The sequence below is a fragment of the Trachurus trachurus genome, assembly GCF_905171665.1.
Source record: "Trachurus trachurus genome assembly, chromosome: 1".
Taxonomy (NCBI): Eukaryota; Metazoa; Chordata; class Actinopteri; order Carangiformes; family Carangidae; genus Trachurus; species Trachurus trachurus.
In genome coordinates this window covers 3374596-3402154 of record NC_139891.1, presented here as the reverse complement: position 1 = coordinate 3402154, position 27559 = coordinate 3374596, and the positions used below count along the sequence as shown (strand labels likewise).

Here is a 27559-nt window from a genome sequence, read left to right as displayed (position 1 = left end):
CATTGGAAAGTGTTGGGAAGGACCAAGGCTAACTGACTAGCATTCTAGCTTAAAAGATAATGCAATAGGACAATGTGAAACATTTGTTTTTCTCTACACCTCTGGAAACAGCTCATATGGACCAAAATAATGAAATGTGATACTGAACTGGACTGGTAAGTAGACAGCCGTTAATGCTAACATTTGCTATTTAGCAGTAGGAAAACATACAAACAGCTCCTTTAAATTTTGTTTTTCAGATTCTACCCCTGTTATTTTCCTTTAGTGGCAGCATAAAGAAACTATGTTAAAAGGAATCACAAATGTGATTTTTTTTCCTCACACACTGTTCCTCTTATTTTCCTAAACTCTGGTGACACTGAAGATCTTGGTAAACAATAACATCTTCACATATGAATGTCTCGGCTAATATTCAACCTGAGTAAATTGAGGTAAAATCTTGCAACCATGTGACACTGGATTAGGCTATACCACATAAAACAACATAGATTCCTACAATAACAAAAATTAGATTACACAATTCAGTTAGAACAATTATTTGTGCTTACAGTATTATTATTTAAAGTAATACTATTTTTTTTACTTTATTTACTTGTATAAGCTTAATCAATATTTAAAGAAAAGGTAATAAAATGTCTTGCCCAAATGCCCTTTAAAATCATTACAAGCACAACAAAATGAACTTAATTGTGTTTACTGTATTTTTTATTTATTATAATAATATATTATCATTTTTACTTTATTTACTTTTCAATATTCTAAGTAAAGCCAATTTAAAAAAAAAAGTCTTTCAAACTTATAGGCTTGTGAAAATGCCCTTTAAAATCATTAAAAACACAACAAAATGAATTCGACGGTTCATATTTGAAGCCAAAACCTTTAACTCTAACTATTGAGCAGTAAAGTTATTAACTCTGCTTCATACTTCAGCTTCAAAGAGTGATCAATAACATTGTTTTTTCAAACATTTCTCTACAGTTTCCCATGGAGCCGCTGTGCGTTGTGTTTACATTGCGGCGTGTGACAGCAGGGGCGACCACAGTGACGTTTCACGACAGCCTCGCCGCCCCAACAGTGCATTCTGGGTCCAACCCAAGATGGCTGCGCCCTTGCAGAAGTGCTGAAGAAGTGCTTCTCCGGAGAAATTCTCGGCTTTCTATGCGATTTCCGCCAAAACTTCCTCACCGGAGCAGTTCCTCGGCTCGCTGGTTTGAAGCAGAAGCCCACGGGACCCCCACTCGTCGATAAGCACGGCCGGTGCTTCGCGTGGCTGTGGCAGACTGTCCGTGTGAAGATGGGCCTCGTCTCCAGCCCCTTCCCATAGCGAAGAGCGGTGGGGAGAGGAGCCGCAGATTCCCCTGCAAACACGCACCCGTTCAACTCGGATCCGACGGGTTCGAGCTGCTCTACAGGCTGTGGACGCTGCCCTACAATTTTCTGACCAGGATTGTTTGTGCGACCGTGTCTGTCATCGTCCGGAGGCGGAGAGGTTCCCCAGCCCGGGTAGATAATCCCACAGCACCGAGGTCTGCATCTGCACGCTCCGCTGCCACTATACCGGCGCCATTTCTGCACATCTGCTCTGTCTCCCTCTGCTCTGAGCTCCCGCTGTTTCCGCAGGACGCCCGACCAGAAGCTTTATATAGCCCCCGCTCCTCGTGCAGCCTGACAGCCCGCTTTAATGGCAGGGAGCTGTCAAAATTAGCCGCGCGAGCTAGGCTAACAGTTAGCTAGCTGGCCGTTGTGTGTTGTTAACTGTCGTGCCAGGTGCCCCCCCCCCGTGACGTCAGGACCGACCCACCCAGACCAGGTGAACGGGGACCACAGGTGCACACACTACCCGTAGCTGCTCACCTGTGGTCCCGTCACGGCGTCATCCAGGTGCTGCTTCTCTGTCCGGTCTAAACATCAGTAACTTACCACAGGCAGCAAGGCAGCTAGCAGCAGAGCTAAGTGGAGCCAGGGATGTGGGGTTTGTTGAAGCAGGGGAGGTTCTATTGTTTTGTTTTGTTTACTTATTAGATCCTAATTAAAAAACCCAGCAGTCGTTGAAGTTTTTCCAGATTCTTAAACTAAAGTGTTGTGGCCCTGGCCAACGCTGTGTGTGTCATTTTCAACGCATCACTGCCTTGACACTGGTGTTGAGCCTGGTTTCTAGGCAACAGACCTGAGTTTCAAACTAGTTGCAGTCAACATCACACCTGCATGAAAAGCCCCGTAGTAGGCTATGTGAATAGCATGCATTTCATAGTTTTAGTAGCTACTAGTGCCAGATCTACTATTTTCATATTTGACTTTGATGATCAAAAATGTTTTTCATTTCAAAGTTAAAATTCTCATCAGAAATTCTCAATCTTAGCGTTGTGGTTCTCAAGTCTTGAGACCACATTTTCGCGGTCTTCGTCTTGTCTCTTTTTAGCTGAGGAGGAATAATGTAGATATAAAAACACATGATTATTATGAGTACTGGTAGGCCTACTGAATACAGTAATGGTCTTGAAAATGGTCTTGCGTTGGTTTGGTTTGGTCTCGGTCTTGGACTTGGTCTCACCCCCCCTGGTCTTGGTCTTGACTCGGTCTCGGTTTGGTGGTGTTGACCACAACACTACTCAGTAGTTCAGTGAACCACTCCAAAATCCATAGGTGCAGTCTCAGTGTATTGGTTGGTACAGAACAGTATAATTGTGACGCGTCTGATTTATTATTGATACAACTGTATGACAGTGTGGCCTTACAGACGGTGTGTTAATATCGCACAGTGTCTTCCTCTGGCCTGATGGATTGAACTCCTGCCTGACGAGGAGAAAATGAGTTGACCCCGTCTCCTCCAAGTGATGTTAAAAGCAATTTATGCAAATGAACTATTGTTTTTATATTTCCCTTAGACATGTAGTAATGGCAAATTTGAATATGTTTGCTTTCTTATCCTTTCACAAATTGTCGGTGTCTGTGGCAACAGTCATACAAATAATCTATCCACAACAGTAAAGTCATTATTAAGTCATTTAACAACAACATGCTCCACAGTCCCAAAGAAATTTAAAACAAACGCAACTGATGTACAAGATGTGTACATGAATGAACTGATGAAGCCTCTTGGATGAGAGGTGAAACGTCTTCCTAGACAAATAACCAAGTCCAGTTGCTTTTGATTTAAATTTCTTTGGGATAACGATGACCTGGACAAATGAGAATATTCACAGGCTTATGCTCCACAGTGTCACCTACACCAGTGTGATGCAATCTTGCTAGACAGTATTTTTGAGTTGAGATATTTGTTCTCGTCACATAAATTGTGAAAACACCAGGCATAAAGCAGCATTAGAATACACTCCATGGCATAGATCCACATGATGTATAATCACTGTGGTCCTCAACTCCATGATAGTTTTCATCATTTACTGTCCCTAGATGTTCATATTGTTTTCCATCACCATACTTGCTGCTGTGTTCTTCTTGCTCTCAAATCAGCCTATCATGATATCGATCATTTAGTTGTCTTGTTATTTAGCTGAAGGAAACTAACCTAACACCAAACTCATGTGCAATACTCGTTTTACCCTGATTGATCAAACCATTGATCACTGTATCATCAGTAACTCTGAGACTAAAAGCACTAAAGCAGGGTGGGTTGGTCTGACATTCACACGTTTAAAGAGTTAAAAACCCAGTAGAAAAGATGTTGGCCCCCAGTGTTGGTAATAACAAGGGAAGACAATGCAGCATTTACTCTGACACACTGTCATCCATCAGTCTCCAGGGTTTTACCTGGGGCAGTAACACCCCGTCCATTAAACCTATATTGTATGGTGTGTCACAAAACGTTGTCACTAACGTTGCCATCCTTCCTCCACAGGGCCCTGATGAAAATGGACTCAGACCTGCTTCATTCGCCGGCCATGGGCCTGGCCGAAGAAGAAGAAGCAGACATGAATGACTGGAAGCTCCCCCTGGCCTTCATGAAGAAGAGGCACTCAGAGAAGATTGAGGGCTCCAAAGCCTTGGCGCAGAGCTGGAGGATGAAGGACAGGGTAAGTTAACTGCTCGTGTGTGTGTGTGTGTCAGGAGGTTAAGGATGCTCCCGCTGCCATGGATTTTATCTATAAACTCATTCAGATTCACACTTGGATATGTACGTGTTTGTTATGCAGCTGCAATTGCTGTGATTAGTCTGGTAATATTCAGTATTCTCGTTTTTATTCAGTGCATCTTCCTCTAGATGCTGCTTTGACTTGGTATAATGGAGGTGATGTTTTGACTGGTCTGTTGGTCGGTCTGTTTTGTTTGTGTCTGTTATCTGATACTGGCTTTTTTTAGTCTGTGTGTGCGTAGCTGCTGTGGCATCAGAGTGTAAAGATGACAGAGGTCATCTGTTGTTGTACCAAGCTGGTTCATAGTTATAATGTGGAAATCAGGAAACAAAAACCAGACCTATGCACCTCCTTTTATTATACTGGGCCTGCTTCATTGATAAACCATCAGACTTGTGATGCTTTTAATGCACGTTTTGTTATTTTGCTCCTTTCACTGCAAACCAAATGACATACCTGTTTAATCTCCACTGGGGTCTTACCTCATGTCTGGTAAACTGCTCATGTAGTCCATAAGATTGGTGCTAAATAAACCTCAACAACTGTCGGACAATTTCCAAACTGCCCTGTTTTGCTAAGGCTCTGGAATCTCTACTAAAGCTCAAATCATTCCTCTCACAGAGCACTGTGTTGAGTCCTCACCAGTCTGGTGTCTGAGTGAAACACAGCACTATCACTGCTGTTACATCTGGCACAAATGATTTTATATGTGCTCTGGAGTCTGGACGAAGGGAAGTATTGTGCTGCATGCCCTCTCTGTAGATTTAACAAAAGCATTTGATACTGTTGACCGCCCTCTGCTCCTACAAAGTCTCGGTGATGTTGGCTTCCACTCTGACTCTCATAAGTGGTTCCAGGAGTATCTGTCTGACCGACAGCAGTGTGTGACCCCAGGAAACCAGCTTAATGCTTTCTGGGTCCTGTTCTGTTCACTATTTAAGTCGACAACACAACAACTACTAAAACAAACAGTAACACCCACCTTTATTGCACCTCTAACACTTGCACATTCAAAAACCCTTCAGCAAGCCTTTGACTAGACAGTATCAACTCTTTAACAGCACACAGGATTGAAAGGGTCACAGAAGAATAATTGAATTCAAATTTCACATTGACAAACTAGTGAGTAAATTAAATAAAAAAATAAATAAAACAACAACAGTTACTCTGCCCATCATTGTCTTTTTTATAGCACCTTTGTCTGTCAGGCAAGATAGATTGGTGCCTTTTTATTTATGCACCTGATGAAACTAATCAGACAACAATTACTCAGCACATTCAAGTGATTGTTTAATGCCCCATGTTGCTCAGGCCTTGTTTGCATGGAACAAAGACAATAATGTCTAAGTGTCCAAAGTGGAGACTGATTGGCTAGCATGGTTGTATGGGTTTACCATGCTCATAGTAGCTCTTGACGGTGTATTCATGCGGGTTTGTGTAAATGAATGAATGAGTTTTTTGAAGACGATCTGGTGTGAATGATGTTATTTTCTGAAAACGTAGAATCTGGCTGTGTGTAATCATGACCTCAGATAATATTACATTACATATTACCACTTCAAAAACAATTTCTCAGCTTCTGAATGCAATTGTTTGGACTGTGTTTCGTAGTTTTGTTTTTTTGACTGTTTCATTTTTTTCTGTGCTCTCGACATCATTGAAAATGAGAATTTTTCCCTCAATGACTCCTGGAGACTTCAATAAAGGTTAAAAGAGTTATAGGAAAGGGCAATGTCTAGGATTGGTCATTTTGCCATCTACAAGGTCTCAAAATTCCAGTTCATTAAAAGAGACTAATCAAATTCTCTCACACCACACACTGTGCCGTGAGAGGACATCGGTCTTAAAACAGCCAGGACGCAGCAGCAAATCACTGGCCACCCTCGTCTTTATTATGGGGCCAATTCATTTCATTCTGCTGGAGGCTACCCATACCGCCTTTGACAGGAGAACCTCAAAGCTTTCCCTCACGGACGGCCACGGTGTGTGTCAGCTCTCGTAAAGCTGTCGTTTGATCCAATACAGTGTTACCAAGCTGCCTATTTCATTACCTCGTGGCTACGGAGCCGTGCCACTGTAATGATGGCACATGCCACGCGGTGATACATAACCCTCAGAAACTCTGCACCGAATGAAAAGTCAACGCCTCGCTGCTGCTTGGACATCAGTGGAATTACACCGCAGCGACTGTGTCAGGCTTCAGGGAGGCTTGAATAAGAAGGCATCATTAAGTGTGAGGCTGCTATTGATTTAAAAGAGGTGAGAGGGGCTGGTTGGAATGGGCGTCTCTGTCAGAAACTCGTGCTAAATTGGCCTTGTAGCATTTCATTTTTCATCACTTAAGTATTTCAGGCCATAGACCCTCATTTGTACACTTGAAAGAAGAATGAGTCCATTCACATTTCTGGGTTCAGAGAGCTGCGACTAAAAAAGAGCTTTCTGTTTTGAATGGCTTGGCGTTAAATCCATCTTTTAAAGGGATATTTCAACATTTTGGCAAATTTGCCTATGGCCATAATCCCTATAGTTTTAGGAGTAGGTTCATTACCTTTAATTGTTGGTGCAAGCTGTTTTTAGACCGGCGGGGCAGAGAGCTGCATGGTACCTCCATGTTTCTCTCATCAAACTAAATACACAATCCAACAACTCCAAAACACTCTCGTGGACAAGTTGTGACCTGCACATTCACCATGTTATGAAGAAATGATAACATATACATGAAGCAAATACTCAGAACTACTTACTTTTGAAATCACTCTGCCCAGCAGCCGTGTCTGGGATGTAGTTCATTTGCCTCGAAAACAATTCTGTCTCGTAACGTTCTATTATTATTTAATGTGCAGGTCACAACTTGTCCACCAGAGCGTTTTGGAGTTGTTGGATTGTGTATTTAGTTTGATGAGGGAAAGCTGGAAATACCATATGCCTCTGTAGCGTTAGCTGAGCAGCTCACGTCTCTGCTCCGCCGTTCTAAAACCAGCTTGCACCGACAATTACTGTAAAGGTAACAAACCTACTCCTAAAACTATAGGGATTATGGCAATAGGTGAATTTGCCAAAATGTTGAAATATCCCTTTAAGATTGCAGTGGCTGATAAAGGATGGATTTTTTTCCCAGTTGTTCGTGGGTGATCGTAAACAGAGCTGGCTTTGTAATTGTTTTGGCTGATTTAAGCGGGCCGACAGGATCCGTAGCAGTTGGAATATCGAGCGGTTCGGTACGAGAAGAGTTAATCCCGGTGAGAGAGGCGTGCGGCGCGAGGCTCAGAACGGGCTGTAAATGATGTTCTGCACTGTGGGAAATCAGAGGTCTTGCTCTCGTAGACATGTACACACACACCTGACACACACACACATTCTCAGTATGAGGACAGGAGGAGAGAGGGGGAGGGCGGGCGTACAATTACAAGGCCCATTGGTCAAAATGCCGGTGTGTTTATCCCTCTGCTGGGCCAATGACAGATATCGAGTTGAGTGTGTGTGTGTGTTTGTGTGTCTCACTCCATGTGTGTGCTGTTGCTACACCTGCCACGAGAAATCATGATAACATACTTTATGAAAGCCTGTTGTCGGTATCGAACACGACGAGCAAACTTGAACCTCGACCTGTGGAGATAAGTGACTGCAGCACAGCCTGTGACCATCATTGATCCACAGCGGCTTCAGTGATTGGTCGCCTGGCAGCTCACAAACATCACGTGAAATGACCACAGTCAAAAAAACAAATCCAAAAATAACACTTAATACTGTCTCCGTAGCCTGTGTCAATAATGTTTTGTACTGTTGATTCCTGCATAATGCATCATAAACATACACTGTGGGACACCTCAATTGATTTTTGTGTTTTTACAGAGAGGGGCGAGGCCTTTAGGGAGTCTGAGAGCTTTTGGATCCAGTGTGTAGAGACCATTAATGGAGTTATAGTGGAGGCACTACCACGGGCTTCATCTCTCTGTCTTGTGTTGCTGAAAGAGGAAGCAAAATGTGTTACAGAAAAGGTATTGTGTGAGGCTGAACATTGTAATCCGTGATTTTGTAAAGTGAAATTGTGTCTTTTGACAGCTGTAGTAACGTTGCAGTGCATTATGAGGGATTACAACAACAAGACGCACTGTTCACACTGAAAAGCACCAAAAAAAGTTGAAATAAGAAGCATGGAACACGTTATATCAACTTTCTCAGTCAGAGGCTGTAACACAAGGCTGATTCCCTCAGTGCCGTGTTTGTGTGTGATGAAAGGTGTGCGTGGCTCTGATGATGGTTCAGCAGTAATTTGTCTGTTTATGCTGCACAAAGTATGTTTTTGTAATTACTGATGAAATGAACAGATTATCACCTCCGATCTTTAATTAGAGACTTTCTAGAATAAAGAAAGATAAAGGCAGACGTTTTAACTGGTCTTACTAAGACAAGTGCAGGTGTTTGCAACAACCAGTGAACCGTGACAGTGTGACTCAGTGTGTGCACAGCACCATGACCTTGAAGCTGAAGAGACACAATTCAGCAGGCATTCACGTTCTTATTTACACCCGTGCCTTTATTCTGTGACAAGCCAAAGCATCTTTAGAGAAAAAGATGTGGCCTTAAAAATGTGCTGGAGCTGGAGATGTCAGATAACCCGTGTCAGGGCTGAGTGTGAGCTGACCCACCTACCATGATGCACAGAGTTTCTTTCTCCCCACTTGGTATTATTATACTTCTGCATCCCCTGTGGAGCCGTAAGCTGGATGATGTCAGAGTGGCTTGACGCAAACGTGATGCAAACTTTCTACGCAGGCCCCTCTAGTATAGCAATGTATTCTCTTTACAGAGCCTGCCAGAGTCCTGTCTCCCTCTCAAGCCCATTCGTCCCGGCCCCAATATCCCGTTAGACACAGAAATGGCGTCGTTGGGGCTTATTTTTAGAACTATGGGTGTATGGGAGTTTTTGGAGTGTGAAGGTGGGACCAGAATTGATTTGCCTGCCAATATTAAATGTACAGGAGCTGTGTTGAGACAAACGGACAGTGCAGTGAATGTATAATAGACGATAGGTGAGAGGCCAAACATACAGTGTTGTTTGTGCTGCGCTGGGCCAGCATGCATTAAGGGAGGTCAGGGTGCTCTGGCCCGGGAATGGCAGTTTTAAACATCGTGTATTTAGCATTTTCCCTCAAATTCAAGCACAAGAGCCCTCCAAACATGTATTAAGTGAAGCAGGTGTGTCAGAGCAGGATGATGGGATCCAATTAAAAAAGCCTGCACACTGTCTCAGGCTGCAGTGCTTCAGTGCTGGACCAACAGGTACATAGGTTTGACCCATCTTAGGGTAAACGCTGCACCGCTGGCAGGGTGTCATGGTTCCATGAGGACGCGTTGTACTTCATGTTTCCATGACTCCCGAGACGTAACGCTAAACTGTGAAGAATGAATGAAGAACTACGGAAGCCTTTTTTAGCTCAAACTTATTTGCTTTGTGTGTTGTAACGTTACATAATTATACATTATTATCTCATAGCGTGGTGAATGTGCACACAAATTTTCCACAAGAGTGTTTTGGAGTTGTTGGATGCGATGAGTTTGTGGGGGAAACCCAGGAATACCATATGCCTCTGCAGCGTTAGCTGAGCAGCTCGTATCTCTAATCGATCTAAAAATAGCTTGCTTACGGAAATACCGTCCAGCTCGCGTCTCTGCCCCACTGATCTAAAAACAGCTTGCACCGACAATTAAAGGTAACAAACCTATGACTATAGGGATTATGGCAATGGGTGAATTTGCCAAAAATGTTGAAATATCCCTTTAAATTAACCAAACTAAACTAATCACCTAATAATGTGCAATACTAGATTCAATACATCAAACATTAATTAATGTACCAATATCATAGAAAGGGTTTGAAAAAGCACTCAAATTTGATAAACAGGTCAAGTCAGTATAGTCAAAACCAGCTTTTTCCAACTTTGCACCATCTCAAAAATCAAACCATTCCTCACCTTCACAGACCTAGAGAAAGTCATCCATGCATTCATTACCACCCGCCTGGACTACTGCAACTCTCTCTACACTAGGAATAAATAAATCATCTCTCTCCTGTCTACAATTAATACAGAACGTCGCAGCCAGACTCCTGCCAGTTAAATACCGCGTTGATTTTAAACTTTTTATTTGTATATAAAGCCCTGAATGGAGCGGCCCCCTCCTACATGTCAGAAACCTTTAACCCCTTACTCCCCCTCCAGACCCCTCAGGTCGGCCGACTACTTAAGCTTTGTTATATTGCTTTTATATGCTTTGATCTGTGTTGGTTGCTGTTTTTGTTTATCACATATTTCTTTGTATTATTTCTTTTCTTTTTAACTGTACAGCACTTCGGTCAACATGGGTTGTTTTTAAATATACTCTATAAATAAGACTTGACTTGAAAATAGAAAGTCCCATATTGATAAATGAGTGTGTCCTTCTCATTTTTCACACAGTTAATGACTAAGGCGTGAATACTAAGGTAATAGTTTATGAAGTATACTCATACTAAGATGATCCATACGCACATGTTCTAGTTACCTGCAATGATTAATGCATGTTATGAAAAACTTGCAACAATATATTGGTTAAACTAATAAAGATGTCGAGTTTCAAGCGAGCAAAAATATGTTAAATATAGTCACTAATCAAATGCACCTCTGCTGTACCACGTCTGCAAGTAGGTCGTTATAAAAAGATCCTTCAGGCCCCAGAAAGAAACAAACTTCATTCAGAAACATACACATCTTTATTAGGTCACATATAGGAAGACCTGCGATGGTGTGCAACGGCATAAGCCTCATTTAGCCCACCATGACAGAAGAGAGAACAGGCCCCAACGTCATGTTTAAGATTCTAATATGAACAAGTTTAAGCACTTATAGTGTATGATAGAAATGTTTGTGTCTATTAAAATAATTTAGATGGTGTACACATCAACTGACAGACACAAACTGGTCAAACTGCTTTTTATAATGGCTTATAAGGTCAAGTATTAGGCTATAACACGTTATAACTATATTTATAAATGCATTATCGATGTGGGCATTGTCAGTGAGTTACTAACAATTATAACGTAATACCTGACCTTATAAATCATGAGAAAATGATCATAATGCAATGATCATAATGCTTTATAACAATAATCATAATACACTATAAAAGTGTGTTATGATTATTGTTATAAAGCATTATGATCATTTATGAGTGTTTATAACTATATTTATACAGTGCTATAACTGCATTATAACTCATTACTGTAGAAGTATGCTTATAATGCGTTTAGGGATGCATGATAATTATTGGCCCGATATCAGGAAATTATGACGTCATTCCGAAAAGTCCGATATCATTAACTTATCGGCCCGATAAGATATAGTATATATTTTTTTGTTCTAATTATGGTAACAGTAAATGCACTGTTGTCGAAACACTTTGTTAAACAGTCACAACAGATTGTAGCTGTGTTTGTTTGTCGTCCGTGTGACCACTGTTTTTGTGTATGTTCTAAGGAACATGAAGTTTTTATAACATTTTACTACCAGGTTGAGATTGTACATAATGTTTGGAGACGGTGCGAGCCACTGAGACACATGCTGTGGTTGCCACGTGACCTAATAACATGCAATTATCTGGAAAGCCGTTAGTCACACACATCCAAAGGTCTCATTTAAATTTCACTCAGATCCTTGTTTTCACACATGCACCACCTTCCTGTGTTTTTTCGCCTTAGGAATAATGAAATCAATAAGTCATCAATACCCAAGCCCATGTAATAATGTGGAAATGAGACAGGTGGCCTGTGCTGCTTTATCTTCCGCATCATTAGTTGAATTCAATCAATGTATACAGTTCATTAGGCAGCATATAGACTTTCAGCCATTATGGGTGAAAACAAAACATGTTGGCGACGCTGTAAAAACAATTACATGCCAGTGATTGTTATACAGTATCTTTGTTGTGGCTTAGATGTCCTTTAAACAAAAGCTGCACATAACGCTCCCACCCTGCTCAAGTGTCCTTGAGATAGGTAGGTATTTGATAAGGATGAGAACAAAGTGCTGCTGTGCCTCCGACCTTGTTGAACTGAGGCTGTCACAAGCTGCTGTTTATCTGTTCTTCTATGTCCATAGACTCTGTTACACCTGTGAGCTTTCTGGATTTCTGGGAGAAATCTCTTGGTTCACAAACGTTGTTGTTATATCAAGCCCATTAGTTACAAGGATGTATGACTCAGTCAGTTTACTAATTTCTCATTTCCTCTTTGTATTGTTGCAATTAGGATATTGATAATGCATATGCTTTTTATTGTGTATGGAGATGAATGTGTAATAACTCCTTGTCTTCTGGTAAAGATGGGTGTAGGAGCTGTGGGAAGTGAACAGGAGACTGTAAATGGCCACATACCGGTAACACACAAGGAAGAGTTTAAACATCTAACATCTATAAGAGAACAAACTGAAGTCATCCTTTGCACATAACACTACTCACAAAAGTTAGGCTTATTTGACGTGAATATCCCTATAAAAAGTTCATGCTACAGTGGAATATCACTGAAAGTCTTTAAGTAGAATGATGCAATGGTCATTTCTTTATCTCAAATAAAAGATAACAGCGGTGTCTATAGCACAACAAAAATCTCTATGTCTCAATAACTTTATCAGTTTGATCAAAGTGTTGTCTTGGTCTCATGATGTCAAAATGTGGACATGATGGAGAGGAGAGGGAGAGAGAAGAGGACTGTCTACAAATTGTCATTGAACCAGAACATTTAGACGGTGCTTGTGATTTTTGTGGTTAATCACCTTGTAAGAGAACAGCATGTTATTCAGTAAGTACTGAACAATTGAACAATTGGACATGTGCATTCAAATATTTAGAGAAGGTTAAATTAAGTTCACCTGTAAAGGTATAGTGCATTTTAGGTGCATTCTGAAATTTAATCCAAAAGCCAAACATCCCTAACCTTTTGTGAGTAGTGTATGAGTATGAGACTCCAGTAGCATGTTGCTGGGAAAATAGTTCCCCTCCCTGCATAAATAGTAGTTATTTGTGCAGACAGAGAGCAAATATTGTTGGTACAGTGCAGAGCTGTTTACCTCTGAGAATCAGACAATATGTGCCATGATACAGGGGCTCTGAGTCTATCTACTGTATGTAAACAAGACAACACACTGCAAGGAAAGTGCCATACAAGTGTTGTCATGTCAGATTGACCACAGTTAAACCTGCACCAGTAAATCACATTCATTGTTGGTCTGGGTTAAGAGAGTTCTTTCTTTCTTTCTTTCTTTCTTTCTTTCTTTCTTTCTTTCTTTCTTTCTTTCTTTCTTTCTTTCTTTCTTTCTTTCTTTCTTAGCAGTGTCAGTGCACATTAATCAACATTACTGTAAATGTGTCAGTTTGCTAAATAGCTACAGTAGTTTTCAACTAGTCCCTGGGCAAGATATGAACTGCCAGCCTGTAACACAACAACATTACATACTGGATACATATTACTGTACATAATACATTTATCAAATAATACCACATCTGTCGCTAAAATAATCATATGTAAAAACTCATAGGCATACAACAAATTGAAATACCTATTGGTTGGTGTTAAAGCAGAAGTAAGCGATATTTTTGTGTTAATATAAGTCTTAAATAGTTCTATCTTCCGACAGCAATCACTTACATAGAGTGTTTGGTCTGAAACACGGGTCTGTCAGTCAGTCTGCTCTTCTGTAAGCCGAGGAGAAAACTTTTCTCGTATCCTACAATTTTTATCCAATGAGGAGAAAGAACGGCATGCAGGGCTGTGTGTGCAGCCAAGGGATGCGCCTGAATGTGGTGACGTGGGGACGAGGACCAATAGATCCATGACGAGGGCGGGGACTGCTAACTCCATCGGCTGACAAGACGTTATGGTGCGTTCAAGGCAACTCGTAACTCGTGTTTTTCCGACCTGTGAAGTCGTACCAGTTCGATCTGGTACGAGTTCACGGGTCGGAAGTTACGAGTGGTCGTTATAGTGACTTTCACAGGTAAAACAGGTCGGAAAAACACGAGTGGGTTGCCTGGAACGCTACAAAGTCGTAAGTTGTGACTTGAAGCCGTAATTTACGGTTTCAGAAGCCTGCCTGGAACGCAGCATTAGCCAAAACGACCGGATCGCTTACTTCTGCTTTAAGCAACACAGCTCGACCAGTCTCTTTACTGTGAAAGTCAAAATGAGCCCATGTCAGCCCTGCATGTCTTTATGTATATTCAGCCATTAGGCCTGTGTAGGACCAGTATCGTCCAACAGCTGCTTGACATATGGTGTGAATTGCACAACGGTGCCAGACTCAGGCTATACTACACTATCTGTTCCAAATGAGCTGCTGCAACAGACAGTTTACAAAAGAAACCACTGGCCCATAAGAGAGAGTTGTTCAATCCTCATGTATGGACGGACTAAGTAGTGAGGAGGGACTAGTTCCCTCCAGATGCATAGGGACCATATTGATTGTGGAATCTGCATCTCCTCTGTGGCAAATGTAAATTCCATAATGATTCTTGCTCCCTGGAGTCAAGCAGTAAAAGTAATAATGTGCAAATCCCACTGTTCCATTTTTTTCCCCTTCTTTTTTTTGGTTGAACTAAATATGCAAGAGGATTGTTGTGTCGCTGCTTATAACACAGGACATTTATCTCTCGGTGGATAAAAACGGGTCATAAATGAGGAGTAAAACCACTCGTCCAGGCTCCATGCAGTCAGAAGCTTCAAACATATTGAAGAAAAAGCATTTAGTCTAATAGTATAATAAAAAATAATAATAAAACAATGATACCAAACTCCTCTGTAACTGTTTTTAATGGATGAAACTGTCTGTGTTCTTTCTTTAACTTTCTAAAACTCTCGACCTTTGAGATCTTTGAAAAAATGAGGGCTCGCTCTCAATCATTCTCGAGTTTAAATAAAGGTTTAAAATAAATAAATTATATCGAATGCTGCTGGTATTTTCAAGATTCAGTCAAATAAACAACTCTTCTCTTGATTTCTAGTGTCTAACATCTCTCATGTTGCTGCTGTTGCTGCATGTGGAGGAGGGTGATGCTCTCCACCAGAACCTTCATTTATTGGAAGCCTTAACAAATGGAGAGAGGGTGAAGGCTGGGAAGTCCCCTGGAGTCCAGTGCAGTTATTAATTAGAGGAAGACAGCAACCAATTATGTGCCGAGGCCTAAGCAGGGAGACACGCATGCACGCTGCACACACACTCATCTACCCACACACACTCATAAGACGGTCTTCATTCGTCTCTTTCTGTCCTCCTCTTCCTCTCTTTTCACACAGAAGGAGACTTTATGAGATTATTGGAAATCCATGAGGATCAGAGCTGCCCGTGTTAAAATCTAATTTTGTTTCGGCTTCCCTCACAGATTAGTACTAATAGTCAAATTACAGTTCGGGGGTCGCCCATTCAATAAAGAGCTGCTTGTTATGGGTCAGGAGGTGCTTTGTTCCCAGCGGGGGTCCTGGTTGATCCTGGTTGATCCCGGCCCTGCCCACCCCGCTCCGCGTCCACTCTCTCCTTCTCATCACTCCTGCCTCGCTCTCCTTTTGATGAAAATTTGATTGCACTCCTGCTTTCCTCTGTTTTTGTAGGCCTGCAGTTAATTATGAATTTAATTATTCATTCATCCATTGATCACTTTCTTTTTTTTTTACAAGTTATGAGATGAAGTGAGAAACACCCACTGCAAGGTGATCAGCTCCAAAGTTTGTATTTTTTCCTCAGTTCAAGTGTTTAATTTGATTGATAGATGATCAGGTTATCAGTTCAGCTATTGCCAATAAGATCGTCGTTATTTGTTGTTTTTGCCATCAATTGTAGCTGAGTAATTTTTCTTTTTTCATAGTCAGTGGGTCCAACACCCAGATTCTTTAGTTCAGTCAAATTCATAAATAGAACAGTGGATCTTTTTGTTTAGATGTTGTTTTCACAGTTTAGATTCACATATGAATGATTTGAGATTTGTGATGAATTGAAAACATGATCTACAGCCAGTCAAAAAGTTCAAAGGCCTCTGGCGTGGGCAGAGGAACGTGAAGCACGCTCCATCACCGGGATGTGGATGTGCTCGGAAACACTAAGCCCAGGTACAGCCTGGATTAAAGATTGAGCTGAATGAGAAGGCCTTTTTGTTCTTGACCTTGGAGATGGTGGTTTAGAAAACATAATCATAAACAGTCCACTGATTGGCTTTGTTGCAGGGTTTTCTGACAGAGTTGCTTTTCAACAACATTAATTGGCAACAACTTTGATCAAAGATTGATCATTTTCTGTCAAATGCCAAAATTCAGTGTTCCAGCTCTTCAAAAGGAGCCGAGTTTCCTCGTTCCCTGGGCCCTCTGTGACAGTCAACTGAGCGTCTTTGGGCTCTGCTGTGTCACACTAAACTGGATATTTGAAGATGTCACTTTGAGAGATGAGTGTAATAGACTCTTTCTCTCTTCTCTCTAGCCTTTTTCTTTTTTTGAACATTACCTGCCTGTAGTGATTACATTTACAGTCAACACCTTTCTCTAAAGCTGGACTGATGTTTCCTGAATGTTGTGTGTTAATAATCAGGTAGATTCACTCTCAGTGTTCATGTTAGGTCTTTTTATGCTTATTTTGCTACATTATGGACAAATAATTCCAAATTGCTGGAGCTGCAAACTGCAGTGAGCTGTCATCTGCTGAGGATCAGAGTAGCATCACATGAGCAGTAAAAGCTGCAGGAGCTTCACTGGTTAAAACAGGAACTCAAATGTATCAGTTCTCAATAATTCAAAGGTCATAGGTCAAAGTCTGGATATACTGCCTCTGCTTCTATAGTGCCAACAAGTAAATAGTTTTTCATCATCATCAATAGCATCATGTGAGCTCTGTCCATAAACTGACCAAGCTGTGTAAGAGTGAGGAGAGACGCCTGATGCCTGTTCTGTTTACTTAATTTTTTCCCTCTGCTCCTGTTGCATTGATTTTATTTTATTTTAATATTCATTTATTGTTTTTTTTTTATCATCAATTAATCAATCAGGCTTTATTCGTGTAGCACTTTTCATGCCCACGGCAGCTCAAAGTGCTTTACATGATAAAAACAGACACATACGCATTCACACAAGAATTTTAAAACACTGAAATTTAGAGGCGTCAAGTAAAAACAGTCTTACACTCAATCGTTTGCGATGGGGAAAACACTTGAGAGAAGATAAAATGAGATAAAATAGATACCGTAAGTGTAATGGGATAAAATGAAATAAGAATGAATGAATTAAAATAGAATAACTATAAAACAAAATAGGTAAAGTAAAATAGATAAATATGTATAATGTATAGATCGAGGGGATAGAGAGATACTACAATTAAGATAATAAATAGTTTTATAATGATAAAAATTATAAAATTCAGTTAAAAGCCAGGCTAAAATGGAAGGCCTAGGTACCATGTGGGCTGCCTTGAAAAATATTGAACCATCTAAAATATTGTTAAGAGAAGAGAGAGGAATGAATAGAAAACTGCACCAAGGGTTCAAGTTAATTAATATACATGTTTTATAGATTTTTATCCATTTGAATAGGTAGAATATTTTCAGTTCACTATGAAACTGTGGTAGGACTAATACAGGCACACTTTATGATAATAGTGATGATGACATCACCAAAATGAACAGGGCCAAGCCAGTGCATTTCACAATAAGCAACACACAGTAAGACCAGCAAGAAGATTTGTTTTTATAAAAAAAGGAGGCCCGGCCCGACCCGAGTCATTTGTATGTTTCCGTATTTATTTTCAGTCTGAACCCGGTCGGGTTCCGGTTCATTGAGAACTGGAGCACACATACAAGGAATTTACCACATGAGTCTCTGTGTACTTACTCCAGAATGGAGGTTTTTCCCCAATAGCCTTCTCGGAATAGCGGGGTCTTTAGAAAAAATGGGAAACCCCACTATTACGAAGTCTATTTTCGGAAAGGAAGGGTTTCGGAAAGGCGGGGTGTAACCGATTGGCTCACCTGGACGTTAGAAGGATGTTATCAGGTGTATATGGCCTTGTAGACCTGGAAAAATGTGTGTGCAGTGTTTATTTCTCCACTGACCTGCTTCCCTCACAGTTGAGAAGACTTGTCCTCATATGTCTGCTTCCATTAGTGTCCATTTTACCTTAACCACAACACACAACTGAACCTTATTAACACAGTGTCCCATAAGGGTGGAACTAATTCATCGGTATGTGCCAGGCAGAAAGCTCAATTCCCAGATTGTATCTAATTACTAATTTCCAAAGTTGCTTGATAAATGAACTACCTGTTTGTGTTTATGAGGTAATGTGCAGAATAAACAAGCAGATAAATCACAGATAGTCCTGTTGGACCACAGCTGTGTGCCGTCACACCCACACGCCACGCTGCACCACGGTGATGAACTGGATCAGAAAAGCACTATCCCTCATTCATTTGTATTAATCTTGCGCAAATGAATATTAAATGTATTATGAATTGCCTGCACTGGACGCTGGACACAAACAAATAATTTCATCATGGCTGTTCACATTAGGATGTTAATTATCTCGCCATCTTGAGCCAGTTAGTGATAACGATGATTAACACCAATGTGATCTCACTGTGGTGCCTTTAATGTCGGCTCCGGTCCTCTCTGTGCCTCATGTGACAAGTTTGAGTAGAACTTACCTGTTCTTTTTTTTTAAAGTCGGTATCCTTTTGTGTGTTTTTATGGAGGATGTAGAGTTTGGAAACATGAAGTGATGAGTTACCGCCTCCTCCAGAGAGTCAACTGTTTTCTTTGACATTTCACCTGCCATGACAGTAACATTTCTCTCCCTGGACTTTGCATTACTGCGTCTCTAAAGCCTGCTGTCATTTCTGTTGTTGTATTTTAAAAGGGCAAGCCTGCCCCCGGTTCATCCCGCGTCAGCCTCTGGCTTTGTAATATGTTTTAGATATAAATGTCTTTTCCCAGGTTACTGGACTGGTGTAGATATTATGCAGCCTCGGCAGAGTTGACAGAGAGCAGGAACACTAACACGCACGTTGTTGAAGGGATGGTTTGGCTTTTTGACGTCGGGTTGTGTGAGGTACTTGCGCATCGTCAGAGCGGAGCTGTGTGCTGCTGAACATTGGGGTTTATCATAAGCAGTTTATCTTTGTGCGTAGGGATACAGTTAAGTTGAAAAATGTAGGTCCAGAAACAGTGGCAGCTGCTGGTTTTTCAAAGAGGGAAAGGGGAGGGAAATGTCCGGCCTACATCACCATACATACATTGAACTAACAAACTATATTTAACTCAGACAAGGAAATGTGAGAATTATGTAACAAGGAAATGCTGCAATTGTGTTGTATTCACAGATATGCACAAGTGAAAGATAAATTTCCCTATGGGACCTTAAAGTGCATCAAATTGTATCCTATTGCGTCATATTGAAATAAGATATATCGCCAAGTGAATACCAAGAAATGAACTGCAGTCTGTCTTTTGACTTCACTTGCAAAATCCGCAATGGGACTGAACTTGAAAATGCTCCAATGTTTATTTCAAAATCGCTGTCAAACGAAATGCAGAAGCCCAGCATCTTGGCCCGCCCACTGCTCCATTCACTCCCTGAGATTCTGAGTTTCAGTGAGGGAGGACAACATCGCAGCATTAAAGGAGACATATTCTGCCCCTTTTCCACAAATTAAAATAGTTCCCAGGTGTCTTAAAGTCATATCTGTGACATGTGTTGGTCAAAATAATTCCAAGGATCAAACATCACAGCTCTTTTCATCCTCTCTAAACAGCCCTGTTCAGAACGGCTGGTTTCAGTGCCTGTCCCTTTAAATGCAAATGACCCACTGCTTGCCCCGCCCCTTCTATTGGTACCAGGTAGGGGTGGTATTATGCAAATTCAAATCACTGGAAGACAACTGAGGGAACAGCTCATAAAACCACATTTCAACTAGGGCCCGACCGATTTATCGGCGAGCCGATTAAATCGGCCGATTATAGCCCGTTTGAAACTAATCGGTAATCGGCCAAAACTCGGCGATTGTCGCCGATATTTTCAGGAATAAAATGCAGGGAATAAAACTTGGTTTTACTTTGAAAAGATTCCCCCGCACCGGCGCCGACCTCATGACAAACTCCATCCACTACCACCTCAGTCAGCACACAGCAGAGTGACTGATCTGTCTCAAAACCAGTGTTGCCACTGGCTTTCTGTTTCCCTTTTTTTTTTTTTTTTTTTTTTTTACCGCGGTTTGGTTGTGAATTAATTAATTAATGCTCGTCTCCGGCCGTGTTGGGTCCGAGATTCAACAAGCCGGTCGGGGTCGGGTTTTACCGTTATATACCGGCACGGCAGTATGCTCATTTATCACCAATAAACACAGTAGATGAGGGAGGGAGTGACTGAGCTGAGGCTGTGTGACGGGTGGGGCGGGGGTCCGCGGCGTGGAGCGGTGCGGGACTCTGACTGCAGCGGGGACTATCATGTCTCTGCTCCGTGAGACTGACCGCCGGTGAACGCTTTGACACGGTGCCGGGCACGGCAGCAACCGCTGATCGCTTTTAATTGAAAAGAGAGAGAGAGAGGGAGAGAGAGGGAGAGAGAGATGCCGTGCCGTGTAAAAAAAACAACAACAAAAAAGTATCACGTGTCATGACTTCCTGTATTTGGCCCTTCAAAATAAAAGCCCATATTGATTTTGACTTCATTTTGACAAGACAGGGCTTCAAATGTTTTTTTTTTTTCATGCAACCAATCGACCAATGAAATTTTAGTCGGCTAATGATTTTTTGGTCGACCAGGCAGCCCTAATTTATATATTATATAATATATATAGATATATTATTATAGTAATACAATTTTAAAACTTAATTAAAAAAATAATAATAATCGGCCGATTAATCGGTTATCGGGTTTTTTTTCCCCCTAATAATTGTAATCGGCATCGGCCCCAAAAAATCCATATCGGTCGGGCCCTAATTTCAACCTAGGGAGCCTGAAAATTACAGATTTTTTTTTGTCAATTCTCACAATTTGAGGGCTGGAAGGCAAGACAAACACCTAAAGAGCCTTCAAAAAGTGATATATCCATAATATGTCCCCTTTAAAGAGGAACTAAGCAGGATTTCTCCCATGGCTATGCTACATTTTTACCTTAATTAAAAAGCTCTGGAGTAATTGTGATAGTTGACTACATGACTTATGACTTATTACGAGTGAGAACGGAGGCTCTCTGTCTTCACCTGCAAACCAACCTTGCAACATCAGTATAGTTACTCGGTCGCCCAGCTCTTGTCTCTGCACACCGCGACATAAACGCGCACCGTAACCCGTAATCTTGTGTTCATGACGGTTAAGACTACACAAACACACGCGCCGTAACATAATTTATGTTGAATGTAACGTTATCCACCTCTCAATGTATTGATTTTTTGCCAGCTTTGTTGTAAACAAATGCACAGAGCAGCGTAACCAGAATAGCGGAAAAGTGAGCGGACTTGCATACAGTAGTTACCCTTTAAATCCAGTGACTGTAGTTTCAACAACACCACTCTGCCATGCACGCTGAGCTTCAACAGGTTTAATGCACTGAGAGGTTACGGGAATGTATGAGAAGAAAATCGCGTCAGTCGACCCAATGAAATGTAAACACAACAGTTCATATTTGACCATTTATTTTTTGACATTTAAGAGGACGCAGCGCTTCCCTTGCAGTCTTAGAGCAATCACCTCTGGCCAAACTAGGAGCAGTGTGTGAGCAGAGCACACTGCACGTTTCATATGCATCATATAAGTAACTGAACTTTCCCAATTCAAGCATGTGGCAAATTAAAAAAAAAAAACTCCACTAAACTAAAGTAAATAAACAGCCAACAATCAGGCTAAAGGACAAAGACACAGAATAACAAAAGGTGAAAAAAAAGTAAATATAGGAAATCAATTGAAATGTATACAGTGAGGTCCAGAAGTGAGACACAGCGAGACAGGTGTTTGGGACAAGAAGCTCTTGATGGAGCACCTCCTCTCTAACCCTCTCACACCCTGACAGGACTAACTGGCTCTCACTGTGCACCTTCACTGCTTTTCTTGAGCTCCTTGCACTTTGCCTTATTAAATAGACATAAAACTCAGTACTTAGACCTTGGTCTCCTACTGCACTGAGGTCCATCATTGTAAGATGCTTAGGATAAAAGCATTTGCCAATTGAATAAGTGTGTGCAGCAACCAAAGTTGGGGACTCTGAGGTATTGGGGAAGAGGTCATTTGAGAATGAAGCTGTGAAGAGATTTTCCTATTTTTAGACACATTTCCACACGCAGTGTTGTAAAGTGCCTTGATGGTTATAGCACTTAGAGCACAGGAAAACACCTCTGATCTGAGCTAATGCACAACACGATTACAGGAGCAGGGTGTTCTTTCTGACAGCAGAGAATCTGTATCACACCTTTCTTTAACAAATGTGAAAGGAAACGACAGAAGATAATATGAAAACAGCTCAGAGTGCGAGCTAAAAGAACACCATAATAAAGTGTTTAATAAGCAGTGAAGCAACGCTTCCCAACAGCTTGAGTCTTCATTAGGGTTGCAAAATTTTACTTTTACTTTACTGAATCTGTTGAAATGTCATGTTTTTTAATTGTATTATTTTGCATGGATGTCTGCTAATGACAAAACTAAATATTTTAACACAAATAACACAAATTATCCCCAATTTCCAGTTAATTCCCATAAATTCCCATAATTCCCATGGAAAGTTTCCAATTTGGAATATTTCCAAAATTCCTCAGCTTAACTTCCCATGGAAAGTTTCTGGAAATTTACTGGACATTTTCCGCCCCTTTGCAACCCTAGTCAGTCTTCATTGACTTTCCTGTCATTAGGGGAGGAGCTGTGTGTCAGAGGACACCGGATCATTCTGGACTGAAAGTCTCCACTTCTTTGAAGGATTGAAGGGAGTGAAAATCTGAGATTGCTTTTGTTAATTTTGTGTAGATCAAGATGTTTCAAGGCACGCTGATACATAAATGCAGCCTTTTCAAAAGATACATTTATTTTCCCTTGGCACTAGATTTCTGTTTACGTAACTGTAACTGGACTCTCCTTGTATGAGAACACCACACCACAGCAAACTGTCGAGATTGTAACATGGAGCTGCTGCTTCTGTTCCTTCCCTCACTGATCCCTGTGTGTCCTGTAGTGCTGTGTGCAAACAGCTGTGTACCCAAGCACAAAACCTGCGCATCAGTTCCAATTTACCAGGAGCCAAATAGAAATATTACCATGGGGAAAGGCTGAGGGGTGAGCGGGTGGGTCAGGTGGAAATGAATGAAGTGATGCGCCGCAGCGGCCCGTGTGTGTGCCGATGCATGTACAAGTTGAGTCCGGTCCTGTTGCGTCCCACTAGCACACTGACCTTTCGCTCTGTCGGCGGGGAAACAGAGGGCACCTTAATTACCCTCACCAACTGCCTCCCTGACCGCTCAGCCGTGGGACGTCACAAAATCCACCACATTTCTACAACACATGGTCTACAGGTGGACGCTGCACACTGAGACACTGACTATCTGCTAAAGGTCACTTGACACTATTGCATTGACCTACATGTCGGCTCCCTGCGTGTGTACACTACCAAATGACTATAGCTCTCAATAGATGTTTTATACAGCAGCATAACACACACACACACACACAGCCAATAGGAGTAATGTATCACAACATTCATGAATCTAATATGAACTTTCACAAAACTGATATTTTCAGCTTTTCCTGCCATCTCATGTCCACCAGTGGTACATGGTATTTTAGCCCGTTACAGTAAAAAGCTACAAGTTCAATCAAAATCTGACTGTGTAGCTAATGGCTTAAACTCCCATTTTAAAACTGAGCAAGTTCATTCCAGCTGAAGCTACAGCTTCTATTCGCCACTCACCATTAGCCCCATTTCCACTGAGGAAGTTCCTGGTAAAATTTAAAGAGGAACTATGCAACTATGCCCGGTTGTTTTTCCGCTGTTTCGCTAACCCTCCTCCTGGCCATGTGCGTTTGTTTACCACGAAGCCAGCGAGAAATCAATCAACAGAGCGTTAGATAACGTTATATATCATATACGATGTTACAACGTGTATATTTGTGTAGTTTAAACTGTCATAAACAAGAATTTACGGGTTTCAGGGCGCGTTGTCGCGGTGCCACAGAGACGAGAGCTGGGACACCGGGGCGGCGCTGATCTTACAAAGTTGTTTTTCAGGCAAGAGACACAATAAGTGACACGCACAAGGCAGAGAGCCTCCCTTCTCCCTGTAACAAGTTAAGCCACTTATTAAACCATCACAGTTACTCCAAAGCTGTTTAATTAAGGTAAAAATGTAGCATAGTTAAGCTACAAATCCTGCATAGTTCCTCTTTAAGAAGTAGGAACTTTATAACAACATCCTCTCACTCAGCCCTCTAAGCCTCTAAAATGATCAGTTGTGCAACAGTTTTGATCATCATGCAATCGTTGTGCAGCAGTTTTTACTGCTCTTGTTATTGTTTTAGTATAGACGCGCCACAAATAAATGATATGTAGGAAACACTGTTATTTATATTGTGCGTAATGACAGTATTGTTATTCATTTATTTCTATTTTGATATTTACATAGGTTTCCAGAGTTAGTATAGTAGCAATAATATTTTAAAGTATTAAAATGGACATAGATTGGAGTCTCGCGCTGAATGTATTATTTTTGTAGTAATGATAATAATATGTAATGGAAAGTAATCATCGGTAGCTAATATTTAATTTCATGACTAATTTGATATGAAATGAGATGAGATAAAATGTTATCAAAGCCCCAAACTATTTACAAAGGCCTTAGGTGAATGACGGGCAGAGGGCTTGAAGGGATTCATTCATGAATCCACATCTAATGTTTCAAAAGTAATTCTTCATGTTTCATTTCTTTATGATAATAACTGTAGCTCTAAGTGTCTGAGTCGCCCACGTGGAGTCCTGCTTGATGTGATCTGATGTTACAAAAACTCTGGCCAACGAGCTGCAGAAGAAACAGAGTCCTCTGTGACTCAGCGGGTAGCCCACCAACTGTTAATTGAGCACACACTGGGCCTGACGAAGTCTGACTGCTGTCGATAGCCAGAGTTAATGCTCTCACGCTTTGATTCACAAAGTGACATGATGATGAAACTGTGACTCATCAGCTGGGGTTAAGCAGTGCCATTAACAAACAGTTGTCCCGCTGAGTTTGTGCAGTCAAAGTTCAGACTCTGCCTTTTACACAACGCATGTCTGACTTTTGAATGCAACATGAATACAAACACTCACTTAGACATAAACGTAATCATGTCGAAATGTGACATGTTTCAAAAAGCCAGGGATAATACAAAGAAACTCAACTTAACCAAAGTTTATTGTAGCATTGTTCTTGTTGCGCTTACATTGACTTGACATTTCGTACAAACTGAATAAACTTTCTCACACATTCTGCACTGCAGAGAAACGTGTGGCTTGAACAGCGCATTTCAATTCATCATATAATCTTATATATCTTATATATGATTGCAGTAAGTTGCAGTGTTTCTTTTCTATCTGACCCCAAACATATTTTCCTTATTAAAAGAATGGCTAGCTCTTAAAGGGATAGTTCAACATTTTGACAAATCGCTATAGTCATAGCAGTACGTTCGTTACCTTTAATTGTCAGTGCGAGCTGTTTTTAGAACGCCGTGAGCTGCTCAGAGCTATGCTACAGAGGCTTGTGGAATTTCTTGGTTTCCCTCATCAAACTCATCAAATACACAATCCAACAACTCCACAACGCTCTGGTGGACAAGTTGTGACCTGCACATTCACCACGCTATGAGATAATAACACAACGTTACGAGACGGAGCCGCTCTTCTCAGACGTTTGATTGACAGATGACGGATCCAATATCACTGGCTGATGAATCGTGAGCAACGTGACGCATAATTCATGTGCCTGCATTATCCAATGCGAAAAAAGAAATTCCCCACTTTCACCCTGGATTTACTTGAAAATAGAATTTTGCACAAAGTTTGGACTACGTCATCTGATAGATGAGTGATTACACAAATTTTAAGACCCAGCTCAAAATCTATTTTCTTTTCTGAACACCTTAATATACAAAAAATAATAAAAGAATATTAAACAGAAAAAAAATATTTTTGTGTTGAGCTTTCTTCTATTTACAGTCTCAACCTCAGTATTTTTAGGTCAGTAATTAGCCACAAAGGACTTTACAGATGAAAATATGAAATCACAGATACTCATCGATCAGTCGTGCCAGGAATTTCAAAATATAGGTGTGTCCTGAAAATGACTAATTGATGTCTCATCGATGTTTTCGTGATCGTTCTTTGTTTGATCACTGAAATTGATGTATCGTTCCACCTCTTACCCTCCTTTTTTGCTAAACAGCCTCAGTCAAATAAATTAGGGGGCTGCTTTTTGACCTGTAGCTACAGTAGATCTCTCTCTAGTTCTCTGTCTGACATTCCAGCCAACATTTCTACATTACTCACACTCACATCATCAGAAAGATGATTTCAAGATCACAGTGGTGTGATCATATGTCGGAGGAGTTTTCATGTGTTTGTGTTTTGGCATTAGTCTTCATGTGGCTGACCAGCAGGCCTTTCTGGGCCCGTTGTTTGAGGTCAGCTCACTGTGTCAGCGTCCTCATGAAGCAGAGCTACAGGCCGTCACCACCGCTGACGTCTGCTGTGCTGCACTAGTGTTTCTGAGGCGCTGACGGTGAAGATGGAGCGGTGGCTCACTGCCACTGAGGTGTGTCATTGTGCTGTAGGGGAGCTGCGCTGCCTGATAAAGACTCAATGTGTGTATGTGTGTGTGTCGGGATAGCCTGTCACATAACCCACAGATCAATGATTGCTTTATTTTGATAGCTGCAGTCTTTTCTGCTTCCTGCCTCAGCGGTCAGTTGTTGGGTTCATCACCCGCTGGTGTCAGTGATGCTGCTTTACCAGTTTGATTTTCTATTTCATTCTTCATTCAAAGATGGACTCCTGCTTGATATCATCAGCTTTAAATTCCTACTGCACTGGTACAGGTTCACCTCCTTCATGCAGTGACAGTGTTAGTACAGGGGTCAGTGAGTGGTGGCCTGCAGGCCAGAACTGGACTGCCAGCTTATCATTCAAATGGTTCTATTTTCTTTATCTTGTGGTATCATCATGTCGGCCAACCAAAGAAGAAAAGTCTCGTAATATACTATGTTCTGCCCCTCTTTCACAAGATATTAATTAACAAAACAAATAATTCAGTCACTCACATTCTGTTAGTTCCTTGGTTACAATTTCTTTTTTATTATTATTCTTTACGTTTTATATCGTAATGATTTCCCTATCATAACAAAACTTAATTTACACTTTTTATTTTATTTCTTCGACATATTGGCTTTAATTGTTTT

At 41.1% G+C, this 27559-nt stretch overlaps 1 protein-coding gene across 2 annotated transcripts in view; it reads left to right on the top strand.

The window, feature by feature from the left end:
• Positions 1 to 832: 832 nt before the first annotated feature.
• rptor (regulatory associated protein of MTOR, complex 1) overlaps positions 833 to 27559 on the top strand; it is a 222743-nt gene continuing 196016 nt past the window's right edge. Inside the window, exons 1-2 of one of the 2 annotated variants that reach the window (XM_083982130.1) lie at positions 833 to 1526; positions 3857 to 4031. In XM_083982130.1, coding sequence (XP_083838256.1) covers positions 3864 to 4031 — 168 coding nt within the window. In that variant the 5' untranslated portion in view covers positions 833 to 1526; positions 3857 to 3863. The remainder of the gene's footprint in view (positions 1527 to 3856; positions 4032 to 27559) is intronic. The other variant, XM_083982131.1, reaches the window with a different exon arrangement.